General features: G+C 37.0%; 3 protein-coding genes across 3 annotated transcripts; all 3 read right to left on the reverse strand.

The window, feature by feature from the left end:
* Positions 1 to 658: 658 nt before the first annotated feature.
* LOC129575498 (mitochondrial Rho GTPase) lies at positions 659 to 4,601 on the reverse strand. The gene is made up of 7 exons (XM_055459220.1): positions 3,345 to 4,601; positions 3,027 to 3,238; positions 2,806 to 2,958; positions 1,851 to 2,709; positions 1,413 to 1,755; positions 1,265 to 1,327; positions 659 to 1,184 (listed from the first exon to the last, which is right to left on the reverse strand). Exons 1-7 carry the CDS (start codon positions 3,538 to 3,540, stop codon positions 1,055 to 1,057), a joined length of 1,956 nt encoding a protein of 651 aa, XP_055315195.1. The 5' UTR covers positions 3,541 to 4,601; the 3' UTR covers positions 659 to 1,054.
* A 141-nt stretch (positions 4,602 to 4,742) lies between these two features.
* Positions 4,743 to 7,288, reverse strand: LOC129575499 (probable lysine-specific demethylase 4B). Its single transcript, XM_055459221.1, has 5 exons — positions 6,834 to 7,288; positions 5,919 to 6,712; positions 5,711 to 5,839; positions 5,559 to 5,636; positions 4,743 to 5,495 (listed from the first exon to the last, which is right to left on the reverse strand). The coding sequence occupies exons 1-5, from the start codon at positions 6,969 to 6,971 to the stop codon at positions 5,306 to 5,308; spliced, it is 1,329 nt and encodes a 442-aa protein (XP_055315196.1). The 5' UTR covers positions 6,972 to 7,288; the 3' UTR covers positions 4,743 to 5,305.
* Positions 7,289 to 7,449: 161 nt separating this feature from the next.
* LOC129575500 (mucin-17) lies at positions 7,450 to 13,706 on the reverse strand. The gene is made up of 4 exons (XM_055459222.1): positions 10,255 to 13,706; positions 9,905 to 10,135; positions 9,638 to 9,805; positions 7,450 to 9,527 (listed from the first exon to the last, which is right to left on the reverse strand). Exons 1-4 carry the CDS (start codon positions 13,672 to 13,674, stop codon positions 8,289 to 8,291), a joined length of 5,058 nt encoding a protein of 1,685 aa, XP_055315197.1. The 5' UTR covers positions 13,675 to 13,706; the 3' UTR covers positions 7,450 to 8,288.
* Between the last annotated feature and the right edge of the window lie 10,808 nt (positions 13,707 to 24,514).

The following is a 24,514-nucleotide window of genomic DNA, read 5'->3' on the forward strand; positions in this document are numbered from 1 at the left end:
TTTTTGGTGCATTGTGCAAATTTTTCGATTCTGCTGTCAAAAATGGATATATAACAATTATTTATTGTTGGGAGCGATCAAATCTAACATTTCGATATGATTTTACCTCCGCACAACGGACCATATCTTCTCCACCCCCGCAAATATGGAAAAACGCCCATTTTTGAGGGAGCGATTGCTGCGCCCCCTATAATGACAAGGAGCAACGATCCACATATGGTTTTTCCTGCATGAGTCTATCGAGAAGGTTCCATTGTTGATAATCAGCGCCAATCCGATACGAAGAATAATCATTTTTTCATATTTTTTCCGTGTGAAAAAAAACAGCCCCCGCAAATGCTGTTTTTTTCGCCAATTTTCAAAATTTTCCATCGTGAAAAAAAATATGATGTGCACAACCAAAACAAACTATTTTCACTGATTTTGACAGGTAATGATTAGGCCTTTCAAATACACATATATGTCATTCAAATGCTACAGCGCATAAGCAACTGGTGCCATTTTACGTAAAATTCCGGTTTTTAAGTTGTAGACCCAATAGTTTCGACGATATTCTTTTCTTCCAATATTGACAGCAAAACTAAACCTTTTAAAAATGATGAGAAATTAAAATCATGCTGATTTTGCAATAGCTTTGTACGCGGATGAAACAAGCAAATTGGATTATTGATCTGTTACTATATTTTGTTGCATGATTCAACGTCAACATTGTTTGGCCTTAAAAACACTACGATTCATTCATAATTTTGTAAATGTGAAGGAAGTTTTATTTGCTGTGATGAATAAACGCGTTACGTCAACAACTATGATTAAATACATCACAATTTTTTTTTTAATCATCTGTTTTGATTATAACACAAATGGGTCGACCGATTATTTTGACTGGATGAATGTTTTTCTTCTTTTTTTTTGTTGTTTATTCATATGATTCTTTTTCAAATTGATTTCCTTAAAAAAATATATTTACACGATAATTATTCAATTGATTTTCTTTTGTTTTAAATGTATGTGATTGAAGAGAAGCTATTTGAACGTAAAAAGTTTATGATCGCATTTAGCTGGGTGTTGATCTTTGAAAAAGCTTAACTATAAAATAACCGAAGCATGTTGCTGCCGCCAATCCAATGCCAGCCTTCCACCATAGCTGCGGATCCGAACTCATGAGACCGAAGTGTCTCAGATTTCTGAAAAACAGTTAAATTTGTTTATGAAATATGAATAAATTTGGTCATCGTTCAAATTGATAAATGTTCAGTTGACTTACGTTGAATCCCAAAGATGCTCCAAACGATGTCTGTAAAATAATATCCATGCTGCCTGAAACCGCCTAAATTACACGAAGAAAATAATAGACATGCAATTTAGCTAGAACAATTCATCACAATTTATCAGTATCAGGGGGATAAACTTACGGAAATGCGGCCATTGTAGCTAGCTTCACGTATAAATCCTTTTTATTGTGCTTCAGACTAAATATTTGCGGTGGTAGGATTTTATATTTCTGACAAAATTCGGCGGGCTGCAATAGATATTCCTGCCGCACCTCGGCCAAATCACCTTTGGTGCCTGTGATCAGTACGGGAATTTTGCTTTCGGCAAAATACTTTATGTAGATCCGAGCAATATACTCAAATGACTTGGGGTTATTTGTATCATAGACTAGGCATGCCACATCACAATGAACATCCTGCGGCTGCAACGGATCCAATACTTGACGAACTTCAATATCACGCATAACCAGATGCTTTTCTTGACCTAAAACATGTCAATCAGATCAAAAAATGTTGGCAAAAAATCAGCTGGCCGATTCTTTTGATTTAGTTAATTAGCTAACTCTTCCCTCTTCTTACCATAAATTTGTACACTGTTGATGCAATAATGTGAGCCACTTCGAAAATCTCGTTCGAGCAATCGCTTCATATCCTCAGCAATGAGTGCCCGGCACAATGCTGTTTTGCCAGCGCTTTTCGGTCCGATGACATGACACATGTACACGGTGCGATTGCTTTGTTTCTTAGCCAAATCTAGTCTTCGTTCTCGTGTCACTTGTATGGCGGTTAATTGTGATTCGTTCTCGTGCACATTAAATCCCAAATAAGCGAGATATTCCAGAGTTCGAGGCAAATCGACCAGCGTTTGAAGTGTCCAACGGCAAATCCAGCCATGAAGTGTGAGCCAACCTTTTTCATTGGTTGGTACTATGCGACGTAGATCGGATAGCGATGGCCACGGCAATGCTGGACAAGCTGAAAACAGTGATTTGAGCTCGTCTGGCGACAGGGCGCCATCTAAATCACGATCATTCCGCTCGAATAGCATAGTTAAAAATTGTTGACCACGATGTGATAGCTCTGTGCTACTGCCCGGTGGTATTTTGATAGCCGGTTGTAGGTACTCCTTTGACATTTCTAAGGTTTCATTGTAGCCAAAACGACGCAATACAGCCCATGTCGTTTCATTTCGACCGCGTTGAATGAACAAACAATGCAAAAATAAGAAGCCCTTCAATGTGACGGCATCGTTGACAACGCCATCGGGTACATTTTTACTGAGCACAGCTTTCACCTCTTCAAGTACCTGCGGCTGAAGCGGGGCATTGAAACAACGCCGTTGAAAATGATTTAATTCAAAATCATTGAGCAATCCATCACCATCGATATCGCAAATTTTGAAAATTCGAACCAAAGCCTTTTTGCATTTTTCAGTCAACTAAAATCGGAATGGATTGAAAAAATTCAATTGAAGTAAATTGAAATAATGTCAAAATGATTTAGTTAGGCTAATAGGATCGACAAATAGACATACATCTTGATCTTCCATCGAATATAGAGGTGCCGCCGGATGAAGTACCGCTTTTTGTGCATAATAAAACATTTCGGATATGTTGTGTAGAGTTTTTGCCGAACATTCCACGCAACTTTCTACTTCGGGGAAGTCTTCCATTATACCGAGCACATTCTGAAATTCAAATAAATAATCGCATTCACATAGGATAAAAAAAAAATCGCCAAATATTTTCAACATACATCAATGGTTGAGTAGTCAATCAAATCGATTTTGTTTCCTACTAGAACGACTGGTTTACGTTGTTCGCTTTCATTCACCGAGTCACGAATCAATGGCAACCAATATTCACTTATGCGGTCCATCGACGATTCATCTTCAACTGAGTACACAATGCAAACAACGTGTGCTTTGTTGATCTCCTCGTGCAATGAATCATCATTTTGTTCAGATGCTGTTTCAAGAAGAAGAAGAAAAAAAACAACATTATATTTAATCGGTGATTTTCCAATTGTACTGTTTTTGATTAAATGATGCGAAACCAAAAATTAATTTGTTACCATTGTAATCAACGATGTTGGTTGGTACTTGTTCAGGCGTTACATCGGCCGGAATAGTGATTTCTTCTGCTTTTGGTGGAACATCTTCGAGAAAATCTTCGCTCACCAATGATAAAATGAGAGATGTTTTCCCAACGCCTGGATCGCCCACCAACAAAATACGCACTATTCGCTTGTTTGTGTTCCATGTAACCATTGTTTTATGTTTTTTTTTTCTTGTTATTTTCACACGCGCTTTTTCTATTGACGGATTTTTATAACATATTTTCCATTGATGTCATATTCCATTAACGATGGAAAAGCATTCAATGAATGTTGACCATTTCTAAGCAACCGTCGACGATTGTCATGCAAATGCAAAATACAGGAGCGCACACGAAAGAGAATGAAAAAAAATGTTTACGGATATGGAATTGATATTTCACGTTATGCAGATTTTAAAACCAGTTTATGTAATCAAATAGAACTTTTTTTCGTCAAAAATTCACTTTATACTCCGAATGCGACGAATATTTATCACTTTGAACTTCAAACGTATCGATTTTATACAATGTCACACTGTAAATGCATCAAACAGCCAAGTGCAATTTTAATAATTTTCCTTCTCCAAATTGCGAAATTCTGTTTTGCACTGCGCTTCAGAAAATGCAGTACGAAATAAAATGTGTGTATAGATTTTCATTGCCTATTATTTACGTCAAGTCAAATGTCAAAAAAACCAAATCTAGTGTGCCCCATAAAAAACACGCGTTACTGATCCAGACCAGATTTTACTACACTGTTGACCAGTTCTCACTTTTCTCACTGTTATCTTATGTTTTGAATTAAATGAAACGATTGAGATGTGTATGCATTAAGCGAATCGGATTGAAAAAAAAAAATGGTAGTAAATTTGTGTTTGTCTTATGTGATATCCACGAAATATGGACCATAAAATTCGTGGTCTCTTCATTGACGAAAAAGGGAAAAAAGTTGAATTTAGAAAATGTTTTTTCAAATGTAGTATACTCTATGTAATAGAACGAGAAACGCAATAAGAAAAACGATGGCTGTAATTCATACTTGATTTTAATCATTCGTAGAACAGATTTGAATTTTCCGCATTTTAGATTGCATTCGGTTAGAATTTCATAGCATTTGAATAAAAATCTTTTCGCCAATAATACGAACCCAATAGAGAAAATAAGGAAGAAAAATTCTTGAATCATGTACGTAATACATAGGTGGAAACATGATTTATTAATAGAATAAAAGCATTCACTGCATCCAAAAATAGTATTTTCCATGAAAAAATATGGCTCGTCTTTCACGGACAACTTCACTTCAATCAAATGCATTTCCCGCAAGCATATACACACACAATTGCTTATTGGAAACAGAAGAGAAAAAAAAACCGAGTTCGACTTGCTATGACACATTTATTTTCATTCAAACCGGTATAAATAAATAAAAATGTTCACAATTTGTAATTCACTTCACTTCAAATACGAGCCATAAAATGGCCTATAATAATTTTTTAAGTCAATTTTGCAAAATCAAACTGAAAATCCATTTGTCTTAATGTCTATTTACTATTATTGCATCGTGAATACCTAATGTTTATCTTTCTTCTTTTCAAACCTTTGGAAACGAATTGTTTGCTACTAACCTAAATGACAGTGTATTCAATATTCCGAATTAGTTTGCTTTATAATACAGTGTTATATCCTATTCATGTTCAGAATTCTTACACTATGTGATGAAATATTCATCCTAATTCATTAACGCTTTCGATGAATTCAATGAAATATAAACAGTTGCGAATGAAGATGATAAATAAATTTCGGTCGAAAGTTTTTTCTTTCTCTCTCGCACAAATGAATGAAGGAAATAAATCACGTTTGAATGAATATGTGATCCGTTCGCAGACTTTTCAAAATAGTAATAATTTTCGTTTTTTTTCTTGCATCAATCTAAATGTTCTAAATGTCGTCACCGAAAAGAGATTGGGTTTTGGTGCTGTATCTAATGCTAATGGTTTTCTTAATATTTCCCGGCGGCAAGAGATTCACAGCAACGCCAACATCAGCCAATTCTTTCCAAATATTGTTCAAAACCACTTTTGGATTCATATGCTCAGGCACAACGAACTTTGACATTTCGACTTTTCGCCTAAAATACAATACATTGAGTTATCAATCTCGAAAAAATGCAAAAAATATTCCATTTGCCTACCTTTTTAAGCCCGATGGACGATCCTGGCTTTTGGATCGACTTATCGATTTTTGCTTAATGGAAGTATTGGTACCGTTTCTATCGAGAAAAAAAATTAGAGATAGAATAAAATCGTTGTAATTTTACCATCAAATTTGCAAAACCTCGCTTACGTGTCAGAGCGTAGCCGATGTGAATCTTCTGGATGTGGGCCGACATCGTTGCCGCTTCGCCATTTGCTGTAGTTTTCCGGCTGAAACCTTTTGATGAACGTATCCATGGAGATCTTGACCGCATCCCTTCTAAAATAGTTAAGAGCACAGTGTTCAGAGTGAAAAATAGAAGTAGAACCCAGGCCAAAAAAAACAAAAAAAAAATTACCGGCACTGGCAGTGTGCTGCACGTTTTCCATATTCAACCCAACGCAATGCAGCAAAATTCGTTGACTCGGCGCAGTTGAAACCATGATTGAAACCAGCATGGTATCCAAATGGAAATGTGATCATGATTTCGCCCGGCTCTTGTGTAACTTTGTTGAACGGTATTTGATTTTGGCGTAAAACCTGCGGGCTGATTATCGTCATTTTGTGCCTTAAATGTGCGTTACACAGTTCATAGTTTTCGGCAAACAGGCGATTAGCCAACTTTTCGAGTTTGCGACCATAAGCGGTTGGTATAGCATACCATGTCTTTGGCGCACCGAAATGTAAATAGTTTATGGAGTACAGATCCATATCTTCTGTGTGCCAAGCGAAGGACGTTTTCCACATACCGAAATATAAGTAGGCTGTGTTGACACCGGCTATCGATATGCCGTAGTCTTTGTTTACGTAATCCAAAATTGTGCCTAAATTATTTATATTCCAACTTGTGACATCTGGGTCAGTCAATGTGCCCGCAACATCGGCTCCATAAATTGGTGCAATATACGTGACATTCTTCCAGTATTTACGTTCCAAATCTTCATAGTCAAAGTGTTTCGGCGTTTGATAACGGTCGGACAATGCTAGATCACGGAATTGCTTCACGGTCATTGGTCGCTTCTGAACGTTTATTTGCTGGTAGATTCCTTGCTTGCCCGATACAATTTGCTCAATCGGTGCTGGTATTGTTATTTTCAAGTTGTCTAAATCATAGCCCGATTTTCGTGGCACATATTCTGGCGGCGGTATCACCTGAAGACGATACGAAGTGCATAAAACATAAAGTTCAATTTTGATTGTTCAAACCAACCGTATTGAAATTGACAACAATCGATTTCAATGACAGATCGTTCTTGTAGCATAAATGTTTTACCTTGACAACTCCCGCTAAATGTGCACCTTTTGATTCCATGTATTCAATGTATTTGGAAAAATTCGAGAATTCTTCCCATGTTGGACGAAAGACCATGATTCGCGGCACGAAATTATTCTTTTTTGGTGACATTTTCATTTCGTGGAATTTTTTTCTTCTCCTTTTTTTTCCCGATGTTCTTATTTTTTCTGTGATGGCTTAAATGTTACTTTGATATTTGATGTATTCGACTAACGCACATTATTCAATACTTAATCTTTAACTACCATAATGGACAAACTAGAAAACGTGTACAATTTGCACGAACCATCTTTAAATTTAAAAACAGAGAATATAAACAAAGGATTCAAATTTCTGGATTGAAATCCGTGTGTATAATCGAATGTTTTGTATGGTTCTTCTTCATACACTGTTCTTCTGTCGCACTGTCGGATCAGTTCATTAGGTGTCAAAAATGTTTCACATCGGGTTAGTATGCCATTTGTATCACGTGTGCAACACTAATTTCAAAATACTTACCGCTCGGTGCATCTTCCTATTTTCCCATAAATACCGTTATCTGCTTTTATCACAGAAGCAGAAAAACAAATCAACTCGAAATAAAACACTTTGAATATATGTTTTTATAATTTATTTATTTTTTATCAGTTAACATACATTTCAACCTATTATAAATCGATAATTGTTAGAACGCGTCATAATTTGGAAGGCAATGATAGATTTAATGGTTGGCGACTGGAAGATGAGTAATTTGTTGTATGTGTCGCACAAATTTTCAAATTTTGAAGGTTGTTGTCTTTCACATCATCATGGTATCTTTTTGTTCATAATAATAGGATTCTCTTTTTTTTTTCTTTTTTTTCTCATTTCTATTTTTAAAATAGTACAAACGAAATAAATAAATATTGTTAACAAAGGACTTAGTAACGAAGATAGACAAAAAAAAAAATCTGTGAAACAAAAATCTATGAAAATCGGGGAGAAGAAATTGTTTTTTTTTTCACTCTCTTAAAAAAAATTACTATGGTGATCGAAATGGCGAAATGGATGCAGCTAGAAAATGATGATTTAATGAAATAATAAAAAAATAATAATAATAAATTTCGTCGTTTCGTTTCAATTTCTTGTTCCCAACTTGTCAAAAAGGCTTATCAACTAACATGTTTTACATTTAATTTTGGATTACCGGACGAAGTGTGTTACAATATACGAGTCGTATATTCACCATACGTACGATTCGAGTCGTGTGATTGTATGTCTTTTTATTTGGCAAAATTCTTGGCAAAACCTTGGTAATTGCATCATTGATGTTTATGTTTTCTTTTTTTCTTTTTTTTTTCTTTCTCTTTAGAATTAGAATTAGATAGTATTCCATTCGTTCAGTCGAAAATGGAATGATTAAGAAAATTGTAATCTAAATTGCTCGATTTATCGTCGATCAATAATGAAAGAAACTTATGGTTTCTTGTGTGTTTTTACGCATCTGCCTCGGTAGCAAATTTCGGTTGATTCGGTAATTTCTGTTGATGTTGACGTTGCATAAATTACAGAATCCATCAGTTCTTTGTGAAAGGATGAGGGTTCTGTTATCGGACGTAAGATCGTTTTTAATACGGGGACTGGCTCCAATTTCATTGAAGCTGGCGATGATTTAACACCGCTTTCGCTATCTTTTTCATCGTTCGCAATGTCATTTACCAATGGATTTCGGTCAACGGTGGTGTAATGTGGTAAAGGAGATTTTGGCCGTTTGAAATTGCGATTAAATTTGAATACACGTTCCGTTGTGCTGACCACCACATCATCATCCTCAAATGAGAAGAGTTCAGTCAATTTTTGCTTAACCTCATCCATAATGCTACTTGGTTCACTTATTTGATCGCTAACATTGCTTTTGATACTCTTATCATGGGCGGATGCTGTATTGGTTTTTGGTCGTTCCGTTGATTTTTCCAAACTTTCCAAATCATCCCCCGATGAAATGAATGGCATTATCGTTGTGGTCAAGTCATCTGAATCATTATAGTTAACTGTTGACGTAGCCTCCAATTCTCGTTCATCTTTTTCAATGGATTCAGTGGTTATTTCGCTGGATTCAACCGATTCACTACTCATTGTAGTCAGATCAAAATCGTCTTTTGTTGATTCGGTCGTTTGCATGGGTAAAACTGTTTGTACATCTGGTTCATTGTTTTCATTTTGATCGATGTCATCATTATAGTTAATGGTTTCTTCGTATGCATAAGCTGACGGGCTTGAGATTATACGTGCACCAACTGGTTTTTTAGCATTGCGCTCACCAAATTCCTTAACATTGTCACTAATGATGGTATTGTACAATTGTTTGCCGATATTTTGCGATTCAGCCGTTTCAAAGCTATCTACCGGCCGAACACGAACACGCTTCCATACTCCACGTCTCCTTCCTTTCTTCTCTGATTTTTGTCCAGATTCTTGATCTGATGTTCCGGCCTTTCCAGATTTATTCTCACCAAATTGTGGACTCGAATTTTGTACGCTGTTCTCTTCCGTGCCAACATTTCGATTGGAGCTGATTTTGCCTAATTCATTACTATAAACCGTGTCTGGTTCAACGTTATTTGTTTCCGGCTGTGTCGTTGTTGATGCGCTATCATTCTCTTTGTTCTTATTAAAATCGAAGAAATTCGCCTGAACATTAAACGAGTACGTTTCCTTTGAACCGATAAAAATTTTTTTAAAAAAAAGAGTTATTTTGTAAATGAATGAAAAAAGAAATAACCAATGTAAAGCATGAAGGATGTATGTATTCAAAACAAACAAACCTTTTCCGAATCCGACATTGGTGAAGCGGTGACGATTTCAACTTCAGGCAAATTATTCGATGATTTTGATTTTTCATTTGGACTGAGTGGCTGGAATGAGTTTGCATTGAATTTAGCTGACCATTGACTTTCCTCAGCGTTCAAAGAGAAGCGGAATTGATTCTTTCTCTACATTGTGAAAACATTAAAAATGGAGAAGCTTGTGTTAGCATTGAATGTGCCACTAAACTGGTTTAGTAAAACAAAAAAAGCTGTTGTTGTTCAAACCTTTTCGGGTGAGCTTTTGGTGTCGTTTACAGTGGTTTTCTTGTTGTATAGAGATTCTTTGTAAAACCCTTTATTGAACGAATTGATTTGTTGGAATGATTGGTCCGTATTGAGTTCAGTGGTTGGATTCACCGTTGTTGTGGCAATTACAAGTGGTCGCTTTCCACGTACGCGTGGTTTTGCGATGCGTGGTGCCGCCGAACTAGTTTCTTGCCAATTTTTCTGTCGAACCTATTGCAAACCGAATAACAAATCCATAATTCATTGATTTTAAAATGAGCATGTTCAAATTCTAAAAGAAAAAACACACACACACACATAAACACACTTTAAAATGCAATTTTAATTACCGAGTTTCGTTCCTTGGCTCTGTTTGGATCGTATTCGGATTGAGACTGAGATTGAGATTGAGTGGTGTATCGTTGCGTTGTAACGGATCGTACGGTGGATGTTGGAACACGACGAATGAATGATGGTTTGCGTGTTTTCAGCACTTCAGTGATTTCTTCTTGATTGTCTTCATTTTGGATGGATGTATAAGTGGTTGTCGATATGATTTGAGGAATTTCTGGTTCTTTTTGCAATAATTGATTTTGAATTCTTGTGCCATCATCTTTGCTACCAAAATATCGCTCGGGTACCGTTGATTCCTTTTCACTGTACGATACTTCAACATTCTTTTCGATTTTTACTTGTTCGAATGGTGGAATTGTTGTTTCACGACTAAAACTGTATGCTCTGTTTGGTTGTTCATCGACTGATTTGTTGATGTTCTTCGTTATAACCGGATAGTTTTGTTTGAGCACATCACGTTGGTAATCAATGTTTTCTTCTTCTTTTCCGGCTGGTCGACCGGTGACTCGGGCTCGTGTTCGTGTGCTGGTACGAATGTTATTCCGTTCATCGGTGGTTGGATTAAATCGAACACGACTTACATTTCGAGGAGTGGTTGTGCGCACGGTTGAAGTACGATTGGCATAGTTGATTGGGCGTCTTCCTCTGACTGGACGACGTGTTGTGATTTCAGGCGCTGAACCATCATCGATTTGATGTGTTCGTGGTGTAGTTGGTGGTCTGGTTCTGGTGCGTGAAATACTTGATCGTCTTGTCGTAATCGAAACCGGCGATGTTGTCGGTACCGTTACATATGGTGTTGTATTTCCATCCTTTTCCATTAATGAATTTACTAATCCAGGCAAATTTGATTGAATTGGTGACAATTCAGATGGAATGTCGTACGTTGCCGTGTTCTCCTCAAATGGTGGAATCGTTTGTCTTTCGCGGTATGGAGCTCTGGTTGTTTCATAGCGTGGCGATGTACTGTACACTTCATTGTATTGCAATGGCTCGTGTTGAATGAATTTTTCTTCGGGTTTTGGTGTGGTTGGAATTTGATTTTCATCCTTAACCACTGAATCAACAAATCGGAACTTATGCACCGAGTGACCCTTTAATCGTGGCACATCTTGTTCAGACGACGTATCTGCAGAAGATGAAGCTGTGTAGTAGGTGACCGTTGTGCGTGGTGTTGTGGCCACATTTTGAGTGTGTTGTTTGGGCTCTTTGGTGAAATAATTCGATCTCGTTGGGATTGTACTGAATTCGTTGTAACCCTTTTCAGTGGCAAGTGTTCCGGTCGATGAGCTTTCATAGTAGGCAGCCGGTGTTGAGATTGCAATTGGATTGCGCACTTTGAATGCTTCTTGTTCACGGAAATATGATTTCATTTTTTCAATTTCATCATTTCGATACGTGTCTTCGTCGTCATGTCCCGATGGTGTGCTGGTAGTTGATGTGCTTGTTGGTGGTGGCGTTGAGCTTACAAATGGGCTGTAGCGTTGTGGTTCGTCGAAATTTGTGACATCGAACTTAGTCACTTCGGGTTGCCTTGTCGTGACAACTGGTACAACTGGTTCCGGTGTGTTGAAGAATGATGCGGTCGGTGTTTGCGTGAAAAAACTGCCAAATACACTTTGTGGCTCTTCTTTTTGGAATGTGAATGCGGTTGTGTTGACTGGTTGCGTGTTAGTAAATGGATATTTTGATGGGCCTTCATCTTTCAATCGGTGGTAATCTACGACAGGTTGTGACGCTTGTTTTGGCGGTGCAGCTGTTGCAAAGTTGCTGGTTGTGTGGTATTTGCTACCGAAACTATTGAAGTTTTGTTCATCGGATTCGCTTGCAATTGAGTGTTGGAATAAATTATCGATTTGTGCCTTGTACGCCGGAGTTGATTTGAATGTACTGAAATTGTTTAGGCTGGATGGTGTCGTTGGTGTTGGTGACACAACTTCCGGTTCGTTTTGTTGGTATGTTGGTTTTGACACTTCACTTCCGAAACGGAATCGTGATGTGGTACGTGATCGTTCTGGTGCTGGTGTCGAATAACTAAAGTATTGGGCTGGCTTTTTCGTTGTCGGTTGATGCAATTTTGCGTCCGAGAAGAAGTTTTTGTTATCGTAACTATTTACATCTGGAATGGAGTTTGGTGTATTAACAACAACTGATCCGACATGCGGCGTTGGTAACGGGATCTTAGCAAATCCTTTTGGTGCACGATAACTTAATGGAGCTACGAAGAATGGTAACATATTGATTTGTCGGTCAGAGCGAGTTTGTTCGAGTGCTGACAAGTATGGTAATTCGAATTTCGAATAGCCATCTGGTGTATTGAGACCGTACGGACCGATGAAAATGTTTGGTGCATTGCCGCCTACCGCATCAATGACATCGATCGAACGTGAGAACACCAAATGCGACAACACATCATTCACTGATGGGCTGTTTGCGACTGATAGACTGTTCCGCATGAACATGGCCAATGGGGGTTGATGTGATTTTGGTTTTGGGCTTTCGGTTACTGTATTGAATGAAAATCGATGAACGGGCTTCGATGTGGTTGTTCTCAGTTTGGCTGCAGGTGGAGTCGTAATTTTGAATGGTGTACCGGTTGGTGTGACAGTTGTGGCTGGGAATTTTTGATGATGCGTATAAAAGTTGTTGATTGCCAATGGATTTACTGGCGATGGTAAAATATTGTATCGCGTATTTTGTTGAAGTTTTTCTTGCTGCTGATGATACAAAGTATCCAATGGAACATACAAAAGTTGTACTTCTTCTTGTGGTGGTACTTGCATTTCGAGGCTTGGCTGTTGATTTTCCAAACCGTTGGTTTTCAGTTGTGGCGGTTCGCTTTGAATTAACTGCTGTGTTTGTGGTGGTTGAAGACTAGAATCACCATTACGCACGAAATCTGGTTTGGTTTGTGGATTGAATTGTGGATATCTGAACTGTGGTGTGGGCAATTCGGGCTGTGGATGTTGCAACAGGAAATGTTGTGGTCCAGTGTTTAATGGGCCGGCATTCAATTGCATTTCATTGTGAAGACGGAATGGTGTCGATTGGAAATTGCTCACATGCAATTGTTGCTGATTCTGTGGCAGAATAGGCAAATTGGGTGGATGCATTTGCTGCAAGAAAATCCGTTGGAATGGTTCACCCAAATTGGTTGTGGTCGATCCGACCGATGGCTGTTGCTGATTGAATTCATTCTGTGCGAATGGTGGACCAAAGTTCAATACACGTCCATTTGTTTGTCTAGGTTGCGGTTGTGCCTGCGGCTGAACGGGAATCCAATCGTTTAGGAAACCAGCATTCGATATTTGTCTAGACCATCGCTTCTCTTCGGCTGTGGTCCTCAGTGTGATCGAACAAAAAACTAAACTAAAAATTAAGACTTTCGGGCTGATCGTTGAATGAATCGCCATCATTTAAGTGCTCATAGATCTGGAAAATAGAAAGAAAAAAAAGAAGAAGGAAATTATCAAGTTAATCGCCGTTAATCACGAGGTAATTAAGTCACGAGGGAATTCATAATAATCATTGATAAATGATCTGTCTATCTATCAGAAGCGAGTTGCGCATGCAACATGGATATAAGCAGTGAACACATAAATTGAGTTACAAGTGCGTCACAAGATATGCATCGCAGAATATATGGCAAACGTGAAGATGTAATAAGAGAAAACTGAAACTGTGCGCTCGAAACCGGATGGAATATCGACATTTTGAAGATAAAAGTGATTTGCGCAGAGGTTTTTGACCGTTAAATGCCCTTCTAACCCACATATTCACGTATTGTTTAGACGGAGCGCGGTCGGCAAAATATCGATAAGTGTTACAATCATTTTAGGTAGCAGCAGAAACGGCAGTAGAAAAAGCGTCAACTAAAAATATCTGAACGCTAGAATAATGATGAACTATCGTAGCCAGAAAGCGAAAAAAAAGCAAACAAACGGTATGGTGGAAAAGATCGCAAGCACAAAACATATAGAAGATAGCGCAAAGCAGCCACCATACTCTCCTCCGATTGTGCTGATTGCTGTATTTTTCCGAGTAGATCAGGTGCTTGCAAAGAGATCGAAATGAAAACAACAAAAACAAATAATTTAATATTTTTCAGTTGAATTATTTTTTATGGTGTATAGTTTCGTATTCATGCGCTCATGTTGTGCATTCGCACTACTCAAATACTTGGCGCTTTTGGTCTGGGCTGCTTTGTTTTCCATTCAACGCATCAACACAATACGGCATGAAAGAGAGATTTGTTTTTTTACAAATCTGTACGAGTTAACTGATTATTAACATACTTTATTTTATACATTTGTGATCGCTAGCATTGCAAACGCTGGCTGCTGTTGTTGTTGTTGCCGCTGTAGATATAACTTTAGCAAATCAATTATCTTTAAATTTACGATTCAGAAAGTTTGAATCTTTTATTGAGAAACCGCATACACATACACACACACACACACACACAAAAACATACAAACAAAACCATTTTCTTTCATTCGGTATTTTCAAGCTGTGTTTGTTATTTCATTTTTTTATGGGCTTTTATCATACTGAACAACGATACAGCAACGTAAACGCCATTTTTTCGTCGTTTCTTTTTCGTGAGTCTATTGTTATTGTTGGTGCCATGATGCTATTATGCTTACTGTCCGCATCGATAGCCGCAGTATATATGTATTTGATGTATGCAAAAGAAACAATATTCGGGTCTCATTGTGACCGGAAAGAAAAAAAATCTGTTTATGAAATTGAGGTGCAAAACGAATTTCGATGCCCATTGATAATGGCCATTGAAATGTTAAAAAGCGATCATTCATTAAACCGTATCATTTTGTTTGGGAGAAGAAAAAATTGAAATGCCGATTGTTTCATGTCGACAAAAATTGATTTTTTTGAATGAACACACTTTTACGATTTCATGTTATGGATTTTTGTTGATAATATAGTTAATCTTCTTTGTAAATGAGTGGAATGCTCGCTTGCTCGCTCGCTCGCACACGCACGCATTACAAACATAGCATGTAATCATCGATCGAGAGGTAAATTAAGAAAATATATTATATGTATATAAATGAAACGTGTTCGAGTCTCGGTTGCGATGCCATTGTAAATGTGGTTGCTGTGTAGCCAATTTCACTTTCTTTAAAAAAAATTCATTCTGATTGCGAGAGTGAGCAAAGATCCAACCGAAATGAAATAAAAAAGAAAAGAAACACAATTCGGGCGTCGTTTTTTTTCTTCTTTTTGCTCGTATGCTTCGGACGAAATCACTTATTGAATTCATGAAATTGAAAGCAAAAAAAAAAAAACATCGTCGTCATCATCATCATCTTGTTTTTCGGAATTTCATGTTCCACTGCCCCTCCTCTACTGTTGCTGCTGGGCAAAACAATGTAGTAAAACAAAAAAACGAAAAAATTCACCAAAGAATTTATAGTACGTGTTAAATGGTGCCGTAAGTGTATGCATTCTTTCCGAAATCTGTTTCGCAATCAATGCCATCGTTTTTTTAAAATCTCACATTTTTTCTGGCTATTCACGAGGTGGGCATGATTCAATATGCATTACATTTCCATTTTTGGAAACAATGTAGCTGTCACGTTGCCTTTTGAACGTGCATTATTAGGTAAATTAAACGCAATTTACACCTAGAACAATGTGGCAATCATTTTCGAAACGACTTTGATGAGAACCAGCGCGCGCGCGCGCGCACACACACTCACACCTTAACCGTATTAATTTTTCTGTATGTAGTCATAAGAAATCGCATTCTTTTCTCATTCACTTTTATTTTCGCTTTTCATTTAATTTTTCAGCTAATGAATGGAAAACAGAGGAATACAAAAAAAGCACGGTTGAAGAAGAGAAAGAAAATTGAAATTTTCGATCGATTTACATGCTGCCATGAAAGCCGAGAGTAATATGTTGCAATCAGTACACATGTTATGATTTTCTATGATGCTGTGTACCATGTTGGGTTTTGGTTGTGCGCGTGCGCGTGCGTGTTTTCTTTCAATCTTAATTATTTTATGTGAGTCATAAATCGACCGCTGATAACTATCGGCGAATGTAAAAAGAATCGCTTGGTTTTTCATCACGTTCAATTTTTGTTTTACTCTAACGTTGGTTTCTTTTTTTTTTGTCAATTTTGTCAATGTTTTGGATACGGTATGGATTTTGGTAACTGTTTTTTTTTTCTTTGTTGTGGTTTAAATCGATGTGGATAGCGCGCTGTGCGAGGCATGCAGCAAATTGACATCAATTAAGCTTTTCCATTGGTTTCACCGAATTCTGAATTCGCCGCTGGCATGAAATCGAAACATCGTTTTTTTAGTTCATTCGCTCGTTTCGTTTTCTTCTGACTACACAATTTTTTGTTGTTGTTATAGCTGTTATCCCTATTCGAACAATGATCATGCATCGTGTATATCTGTAAATCGACCGTTCGATAGTTAACTTCTGTAGCTAATAGCGATCTATGACAAAAATTCCATTTTGAGATAGACAAACTGCTGCAGCAGCAGCCAAAACCACGACAGATTTGGTTCAAGTATATTCAATATCGTGAGCGTGTATCATAGCTGTTAAATTGAACATTGTATTCAACGCTGTACACCGACATTGCGATGGAATAGCAATAGGTATATGTATGTTGTTGTTTTTTCTTCGCGTTGCTTTGTTTGGCGTATGATTTTTTTCTTCTTCTTCTTCTTCTTCTTCTTCTTCTTCCACTGTACACTTTGGTTGGTGGTTGTTGTTGTTGTTGTGTTTTTTTTTCTCTTTTCATTCATTGTCTGACTGGCTGAGCGGTGCTCTGCTAATGCCGCATTATATTCTTCTCATAAATGTGCATATATGTAGTACGTTGAGTCTAATCGTTTCCAATGTGCTCGTATAAATGTACAAGCATCTCACGACGTGTAATGAAATGCCTCTTCAGATGAAAGTTTCACAATGTCGTTTCGAATTTATGTATTATTCTTAAGCTTAAGGTTTTGATTTTACTTTCATTCCCTTCACCTTCAATTCATCAATTACCCTCACGACGCATGCATGTTGTATCTACAATAATAATGATCTGGTAATAGTAATAGCTGTAATAAATGGAAGAGAGAGAGAGAGAGAGAGAGAGAGAGAGAGAGAGAGAGAGAGAGAGCAAAAAAATGAAAAGAAAAGACTTGTCGCCACACACATGCACACACATATACTGTCCACGACTCATGGCGTGAACTCACCGACATGACGACGGTCAGACGCTTGAATATTTTGAATTTGTGATTCTGTGTGAAAATATGTGTATTAAAATATTAGTCGGTTGCCGGCCTAAAACTATCTACGAGACGACAGTAAGTACAATCTCAGTTCGGGGCAGCAGCAAATGGACTTGTTGAAATTTATGTGTGTACGACGAATAAAAAGCGGAAAACGAAAAAGACACAAAAATCATGCATCATTTCAGAGTGGCGTATAATACGCTAAATTACTTGGTGCTGTTATTCCCTCTCTCTCGCTCTCGCTCTCTATCTTTGCTGATCACTCTGTTCGCATTCTTTGAGTGCTTTTCGCCGTGTGGCAGTCTTTTTTTTATATTATACTCTTCATGAACACAATTTTCGACTACTTAAGAATAATTTTGATTTGTAGCCACTTTATCAGCATGATCACATGTTTGTGTTAATTTATGAAAAGCTCTAAAACACAAAACAACATAATGGACCGAAAATAACTTCGTGAATGATTGAATGGGGCAGTAATTGCCGTATGATGGTTTGGTGTGGAGAAATTTGGGTTTTTCTCACGTCATGTACAATTTTCACGGAGCTGTTTAAACTTGCACATAAATCATAAACGGTGCACCGAAAAATGCCTGTAAAACGTTATGTCGAAAGGCCTAGAACTCTAAATTTTTTTTTTTTAGTTGGCATTCAGACATGAATTTATTTTGTCGAGTACAAGATCATATATCTGGCGGCACACAACAAATGCCTCAGCACCATATCATTGCCTACTTTCATTCATTTAAATTGAAACATTGTTCGCTTTACGCCAAAACAACGGTGCTTAAAGTGAAGAAAATAATATCTGGTTTCAACAATACTGCACTCACTGAGCAAATGAGATGCACATCCAAGATTAGCCACAATAAAAACTGATTCAATTTGCACTAAATTTTGTTGTGGCGACACGTAGTGAACTAAATGCGGTTTGGTAGACACAACTGCTTTATTTGCGGAACACGAAAGCGGTTCAATGATACGACTCTGGTTACATCAACGAAGCAAATAAGAAGACAAGCGATAGAAGAAATTGATCGGTGGTTAAATATAGGCAAGTGCACATCCATCTTTGTGCGGTAAAGCGCATCGACACCGTTTCGGACACAGTACCACCAGCAACAGCACCAATATCAGCGAAAAAAAACAGCGGAGGCCACGGCGCAACGGTGGAAACAGTAGAAGACGAAGAGAAGAAAAAAAAAGGTTCACGAAAAATTGCAATAATTTCAGATAAATCTCTTTAACATGAAACGATATGAAGATGTGAAATTCTCACTACTTTCTCCGAAGTTAGTCACAGGCTAAAAGGTAACAGGCAGCCAGTCCGTACACACCCAGCAAACCAGTTTTATTTTCGTTAGTGGCATGTTTATGTCTTGTCGCCTCTTGAGTAAGCCTAGCCTCAGTGAGTTGTTTCAGCACATTGCAAAATATTCAAAACGATTAAATCATTTGCTGCATAGTTTGTTTTTTTTTTTTTTAGTTCGCTTCTCTCCACCGACTAACGTCGTCTTTTGGGATTAGCCAATAACATCTTGTGCGTTAGTTTTATTGCATATAACACTCTAATGCACAGCCACTGCATTTGCTACTTTTAATTTTTTCTAAGCCAGTGTGTGTGTACGGTTTTTGTTGTTTTCAATTTTTTTATTTAATGGGTTGCCTTTATTTTGTCATCGCCGGCACACACATTGGATTTACACCAACGGAATGCAATCGCATGGATTTTTCGTTTTCTCATATATTACACAACCAATTGAAATTATAACATATTTTATGCCAACTATGATGATGACGAAAAAAAAAAACCCACGATTTACCTGCATATCTTAGATAGTTTATCGATAATTCCATTGCGCATGACCACATTTGTAATGTGCGTAAAAGTGACAACAACGAATACGACGATGACGATGACGATGACGATGACGATACTGAAGACTCATAACACCATGACATGGCCAGCGATCGCTTGAAAACTAGATTAATCGGTACAATTCCAATTTCAAATTGCTTTTTGATCTCTTCTTATTCCATTCGTCTATTCGTTCGTTCGCTTGCGTAGCGCGCAACTTCCGATTAGTCATTAAAACCATCAACCCAATAATTAAATGATCGAAATATGTAAACAAGAAAGTGAACAACTTGGTGTCGAACTGGTTTTGCACAAAAACGACCATTAATTGACATATTTTAAGCGCGTCTCTCAGTTTCCGTCATCGCATCGATGCGTACATAAAGTGCAAGACGATGTAATGCTGCAGCCTTTTTCGCTTTCTTCGATCGGCATTATTGGTCGCGCTTTTGCTCTTTGCTTCTTGTTTTTTTGCTCGTTTCTTCTTTTTTTTCTTCTTTTTCACATATTACGGGTGCGTGTGCTTATTGCAGAATTGATAAGCACAGTACGCGCGCGCAACGATTTGGTGATGAAAAATGAAAGTTATTCAAATGGCGTATGTGCTTACCGCGAGCGAGTTCGTTGCTGTTTTATTTTTCTTCGTTTCATCGGTGCCGAGATGAAACAGAAGCACAAATAGCAAAAGAGACAAGCAGGAATAATAACATTAAAATAATATCATATGACGTGCTCATGAAATATGCAAATGATTATTTTCATGAGACACATACGGAAAACGTTTTACTTTTGTAGTAACATTTCTTCTTTCTCCCGTGCGAATAGCAACAATGGCTACAGCAACAACAGCAACAACAGCAACAACAGCCGGAGACAGAGGGAAAAAATGAGTTAAGACAAGGCGAAACCAAAATACATAGAGATAAATAAAAACACAAAGCATTTTGTGCACATTATACGTATTAAATTATTTACAAAAAAAAAAAAAAATAATGATGGTCGAGCTATTCAAATAAATTATCCGTCATTATGCTGACTGTATGTGCATCCTATTCAAAATGTATAATTTTGTTTGCGTTTTAGTGATAAAGTGTATGTATTTGCCGGTGAGTTTATGCTGTGTTGTTGTTTCTACAAAAATGATTTGCTAATGCGATTCTCATTTTGGACCAGCCCATTTATTTTTCTTAATTCCAATCAGTATCGGCCAATTCCTCTGATTCGTGGAATTTTTCGAAAGAGCAATTCCAGCAAGTCTTATACAATTTCATATATAATTTTCATGCAAACCACACCAATTGGCAATATCGAAACACACAAGAGATTGAGAGTGAAATTCTATTTGCTTATCGCATTTCACACGCACAATAGAATTGGCAAACTTAATCATAATATACAGAGTATAGTGTATAGAGTGCTTTAAAGTGCTTTGAAATGGGCCTTTTGAGGCCATGTTGTGTGTTGGCACCATCGGTGCGATCGTAAAGCGAACACTTAACCGAAATCAACGGAACGAAGCCATTGTGTATCATCGCCATGATGGACGAATGAGCTTTGCTATTTTGTGTAAAGTGAACTCGATTTGAAAGAGAAAAAGAAAAAAGAAGAAGAAGAAAAGAGCATACAAAGTATAAAATAAATGCTTTTGTTGTGTCATAAGACGTTGACAATAGCCAATTATAGTACTATGGCGTGTGTTAATGAAGTCTTTTTTTTCGTTACTTTTCCTTCATGTCTGTTTTTGTCACATTTGACCACATATCGGTGATCGGTGTGTGTGTGTGTGTGTGTGTGTGTGGGTGCGTACATATTTTCATCTTTTCACCTTTTCTCAAGTTATAAGATCTCAAACGGGAAGTAACGTGCGAATGGCAGCTCAAAACATAATTGAAATGTGAAAAGATCGAACAAGCGCAAATTAAATATTCATTCGACAAATTTGTTCGAGAAAGAAATTGAGTGTCGATCTTTTTTTTTTTTCGTTACATATATACATATGGATGTATAAATATCACTTTTACTGCTTCAGTTTCGGCTTCTAAATATCCGGCCGAAGAAAAGTGCCCCGCATACATTAAACAGTTCACATTTCGCATTGAATTCAAATATATGCACGGTATGTGAGATTATGATGATGATGGAGATTTTTGAACGGGTTTGACCGACCATCCGTTTCGATTGAAAGCAAAAATTATAGTTGTTGTAAGTGTTATATATTTTTATACACCTTTGCTATATGTGGTATATCATGCATATGCTTGCTCTGTGCCGAAGGTGTTGATGCAGTCTGAATGTGTCATCAAAAATACTTTCCTTTTCTTCATTCGGCGCGTTTCATGTATTTCACTTGACGCATATTTTCTGTCTTTATCGGCTGTTTCTTCTGTTCATGGTGACTTGTTTGCATCGAATTCTGTGCCGTGCGACACAAATGAGAGAAAGAGAAGAAAAAGAAGAAGGTGAAGAAAAGAAAAAACAAACAAGAGATTGTGCAGAAATGTAACAATACACATATTTGGTGGTGTTACGAATGCTGTGGCCGATTGCCTGTTGCTAGTTTGCTCTTTTTCGTGAAAAATAATCATTTATGGAAAGCGCTCGATGCACACACCAGCCAAATATGACGAAGATCGTTTGTAACACATTTTCTACGACATGCAGATTATTCACAGGTGATGGATTTGTTTTTCTGCTTGCTTCTTGATCTTTTTTGTTTCTTTCTCTTGTCGCTTTTTTTGCTGTTCGTTCGTTTGCTTTCTTCCTTTCTCTCTCTCTCTCTCTCTCTCTCTCTCCCTCTCTCTCTCTCTATCTCCCTGTATATTTCCGCAGAAGGAAAAAAAACGATAAATTATAATTCTACATCAGTGTTTATTAAATGTTTGGCAATAAATTCATTTTATTGCTTTGGGAGACTTCTGTGAGGCATTGAGCATTTCTCGTTCGCCTTTCTTAATTTCTTGCCCATTCATTTGGTTTAATGACAAACACGCTGGTTTCACAACTAGGTCCGTGGTCGTAGCACAAGCACACATATACACCGAACACAATCGACATAAAGATAATGACATCAACGAAGAAAGGCTTAAGAATCAGTATCAAACGAATGAAAAGAAGAAGAAGAAGAAGAAAAAAAACATGCGAAGATAGAAAAGAAAAACCAAAACTACTACTATGGAATTCATAAAAAAAATTTCAACTGAAATGAAAAATACAAATGATAATTTCGCTAATAATCAGACAAAAGAAAATTAAAAGCAGCACAAAGAGAAAGAGGGACAGCAAGATGCAGAGACCAAAAACAAAACGAAAGCCATTAATTGGCTTCATAACAAATAGTTTGCTTTTATGATCATCGGCCGTGCAGAAGTAGCAGCACTAGCACCAGTCTATGCACAGCGCAGAACTCTGTATATATATTTTTTTTTATATAGATTACATTTATAAGTATGATTTTTGACTCATTTCTGTGTAACCTACTCGCTATTGTATGTGCTTTAGTTTTTTTTTTTTTTAAATCTAAAACGAAGAGCTAAACCAAAACCGAAGCGAAACAGAATGAAAAAAATACTCTGAATAATAAAACTAATTCCATTTTAGCACGTACGAATTAACAGCATAAAAACGATTCAAGCGAAACCGATAGTCTAATTTTCATGTGCTTTCTTTCTTTCTACATTGCATTTCGTTTTCTTAACATGTCGTGTACCATAAATGTTTTTGTTTTTGTTTCATCGTCTCTCTTCTTCGTCTCTCAGTAATGATGAATGAATTTTTTTTTGTCGGAAAATATGTTTTTCACTGCCACTGTGCTCAAACTGCATTAGACGCTCTGTTTTTATGCTTTCGAGATTTTACTCGCTCTTTGATATTGTCATTACTCGTTTTTCTTAATGAATTGATCGCAAAAATCAATTCGAGTTTTTCCTCTCGAAATCGTAAAATCGATTTTTGCTAAGCAATAACAATTTAATGCATTTTTTGTTTGTTTGTTTAATTGATAAATAAAGTAATTGAACTTACCAAATAAAATGTTTTTTTTTCCAAAATTAATAACTAATTCGAAATGAGGGTGGGTAAGCGAATGAAAAAATACTGTATCCGTGTAAAATGGTCAGTTAGTACATTTCATTATTATTTTAGCACTTTTACGATCGCCTCCTCTTCCCGGTAGATATTTTAATCACGATATTTTTTGCTAACGTCGTATGACGCTAATTTTTGTTTTCTTCTTATAAACGGCTGAACGAATCAAACCTTCTTGAGAGACAAAAAAAAAAAAAAAACTACAAATCTTTCACAGAAAAAATTCACACATTAATCACTAAAGCAGCTGGCAAGAGAGAGTTTCTTATATTCTCTAAAGACGAACAACAACGAAATACGAAAAAAACTAAAATAAAAGTTTTGCTTCTGATAAATGATAAGAAATTTTTTTTACAAAAAGATGAAAACACAGATCGGGTGAGGTTCGTTTTGGTGAATTCACTACGATAAACGAATCAGCGCAGATACGATGGAAAGAAATACAAAAATTTCTTTTTATCCGATTCGGTGTGCATTACGTTTCGCGGCCAAATTATAACTGAAGTGAAGTCTATCTGCATGGCGCTATGAAAGTTGGTCTCTGCAGTAACTGCTGCTGCTGCTGCGGTTGAGGTGAGTGCTGGTGCGTGATGGTGGAAATCGCTTAACTGATGCGAATAACGAAAGAAAATCACTGTGTTTGCATTCAGCAAACGGGCTAATATGTATACAAAATGTACCCAAAACTAAAAAGAAAAATATCGTTTACGACTCGATGGAATGTACTGCTAATGTTTGGTCTGTCTGGGCCCGTCAACATTCCGTCCATATTGACGACGACGACGACGATGATGATGACGACGTCGATGAAATGCCATCACCACAAAATTCCATTGAACCACTTATTTTGCTTAATGTGAAACGTGGTTTGAAAATATTGGGCTTTTTTTGTTTCGTTCGTTAATCGTCGTATTCAAATGTGAAATGTGTCCCTCATTCGGTCGACAAATTAGTCACCGCATTAATCCTGCGTAATTAATATCAAATAAATGACTAGACTAAACCAAACGCAATTTCAATTTTTCAATTATTTATTCATTT

The sequence above is a fragment of the Sitodiplosis mosellana genome, unplaced genomic scaffold, assembly GCF_009176505.1.
Source record: "Sitodiplosis mosellana isolate CC-2019 unplaced genomic scaffold, AAFC_SMos_1.0 Smas_scaffold_6167, whole genome shotgun sequence".
Taxonomy (NCBI): domain Eukaryota; kingdom Metazoa; phylum Arthropoda; class Insecta; order Diptera; family Cecidomyiidae; genus Sitodiplosis; species Sitodiplosis mosellana.

Bases quoted from the DNA above. Each gene is read 5' to 3' on its own strand.
- LOC129575498 (XM_055459220.1), bottom strand. From the start codon at position 3,540: ATGGTTACATGGAACACAAACAAGCGAATAGTGCGTATTTTGTTGGTG. The intron at 2,710-2,805 runs GTATGTCTATTT...TTCCGATTTTAG, and splicing joins ATTCGATGGAAGATCAAGAT to TTGACTGAAAAATGCAAAAA. The intron at 1,185-1,264 runs GTAAGTCAACTG...ACTGTTTTTCAG, and splicing joins GAGCATCTTTGGGATTCAAC to AAATCTGAGACACTTCGGTC.
- LOC129575499 (XM_055459221.1), bottom strand. From the start codon at position 6,971: ATGAAAATGTCACCAAAAAAGAATAATTTCGTGCCGCGAATCATGGTC. The intron at 6,713-6,833 runs GTAAAACATTTA...TATCGTCTTCAG, and splicing joins ATTTAGCGGGAGTTGTCAAG to GTGATACCGCCGCCAGAATA. The intron at 5,496-5,558 runs GTAGGCAAATGG...ATTGTATTTTAG, and splicing joins CGTCCATCGGGCTTAAAAAG to GCGAAAAGTCGAAATGTCAA.
- LOC129575500 (XM_055459222.1), bottom strand. From the start codon at position 13,674: ATGATGGCGATTCATTCAACGATCAGCCCGAAAGTCTTAATTTTTAGT. The intron at 10,136-10,254 runs GTAATTAAAATT...GGTTTGCAATAG, and splicing joins GAGCCAAGGAACGAAACTCG to GTTCGACAGAAAAATTGGCA. The intron at 9,806-9,904 runs GTTTGAACAACA...TTCACAATGTAG, and splicing joins CCAAAAGCTCACCCGAAAAG to AGAAAGAATCAATTCCGCTT.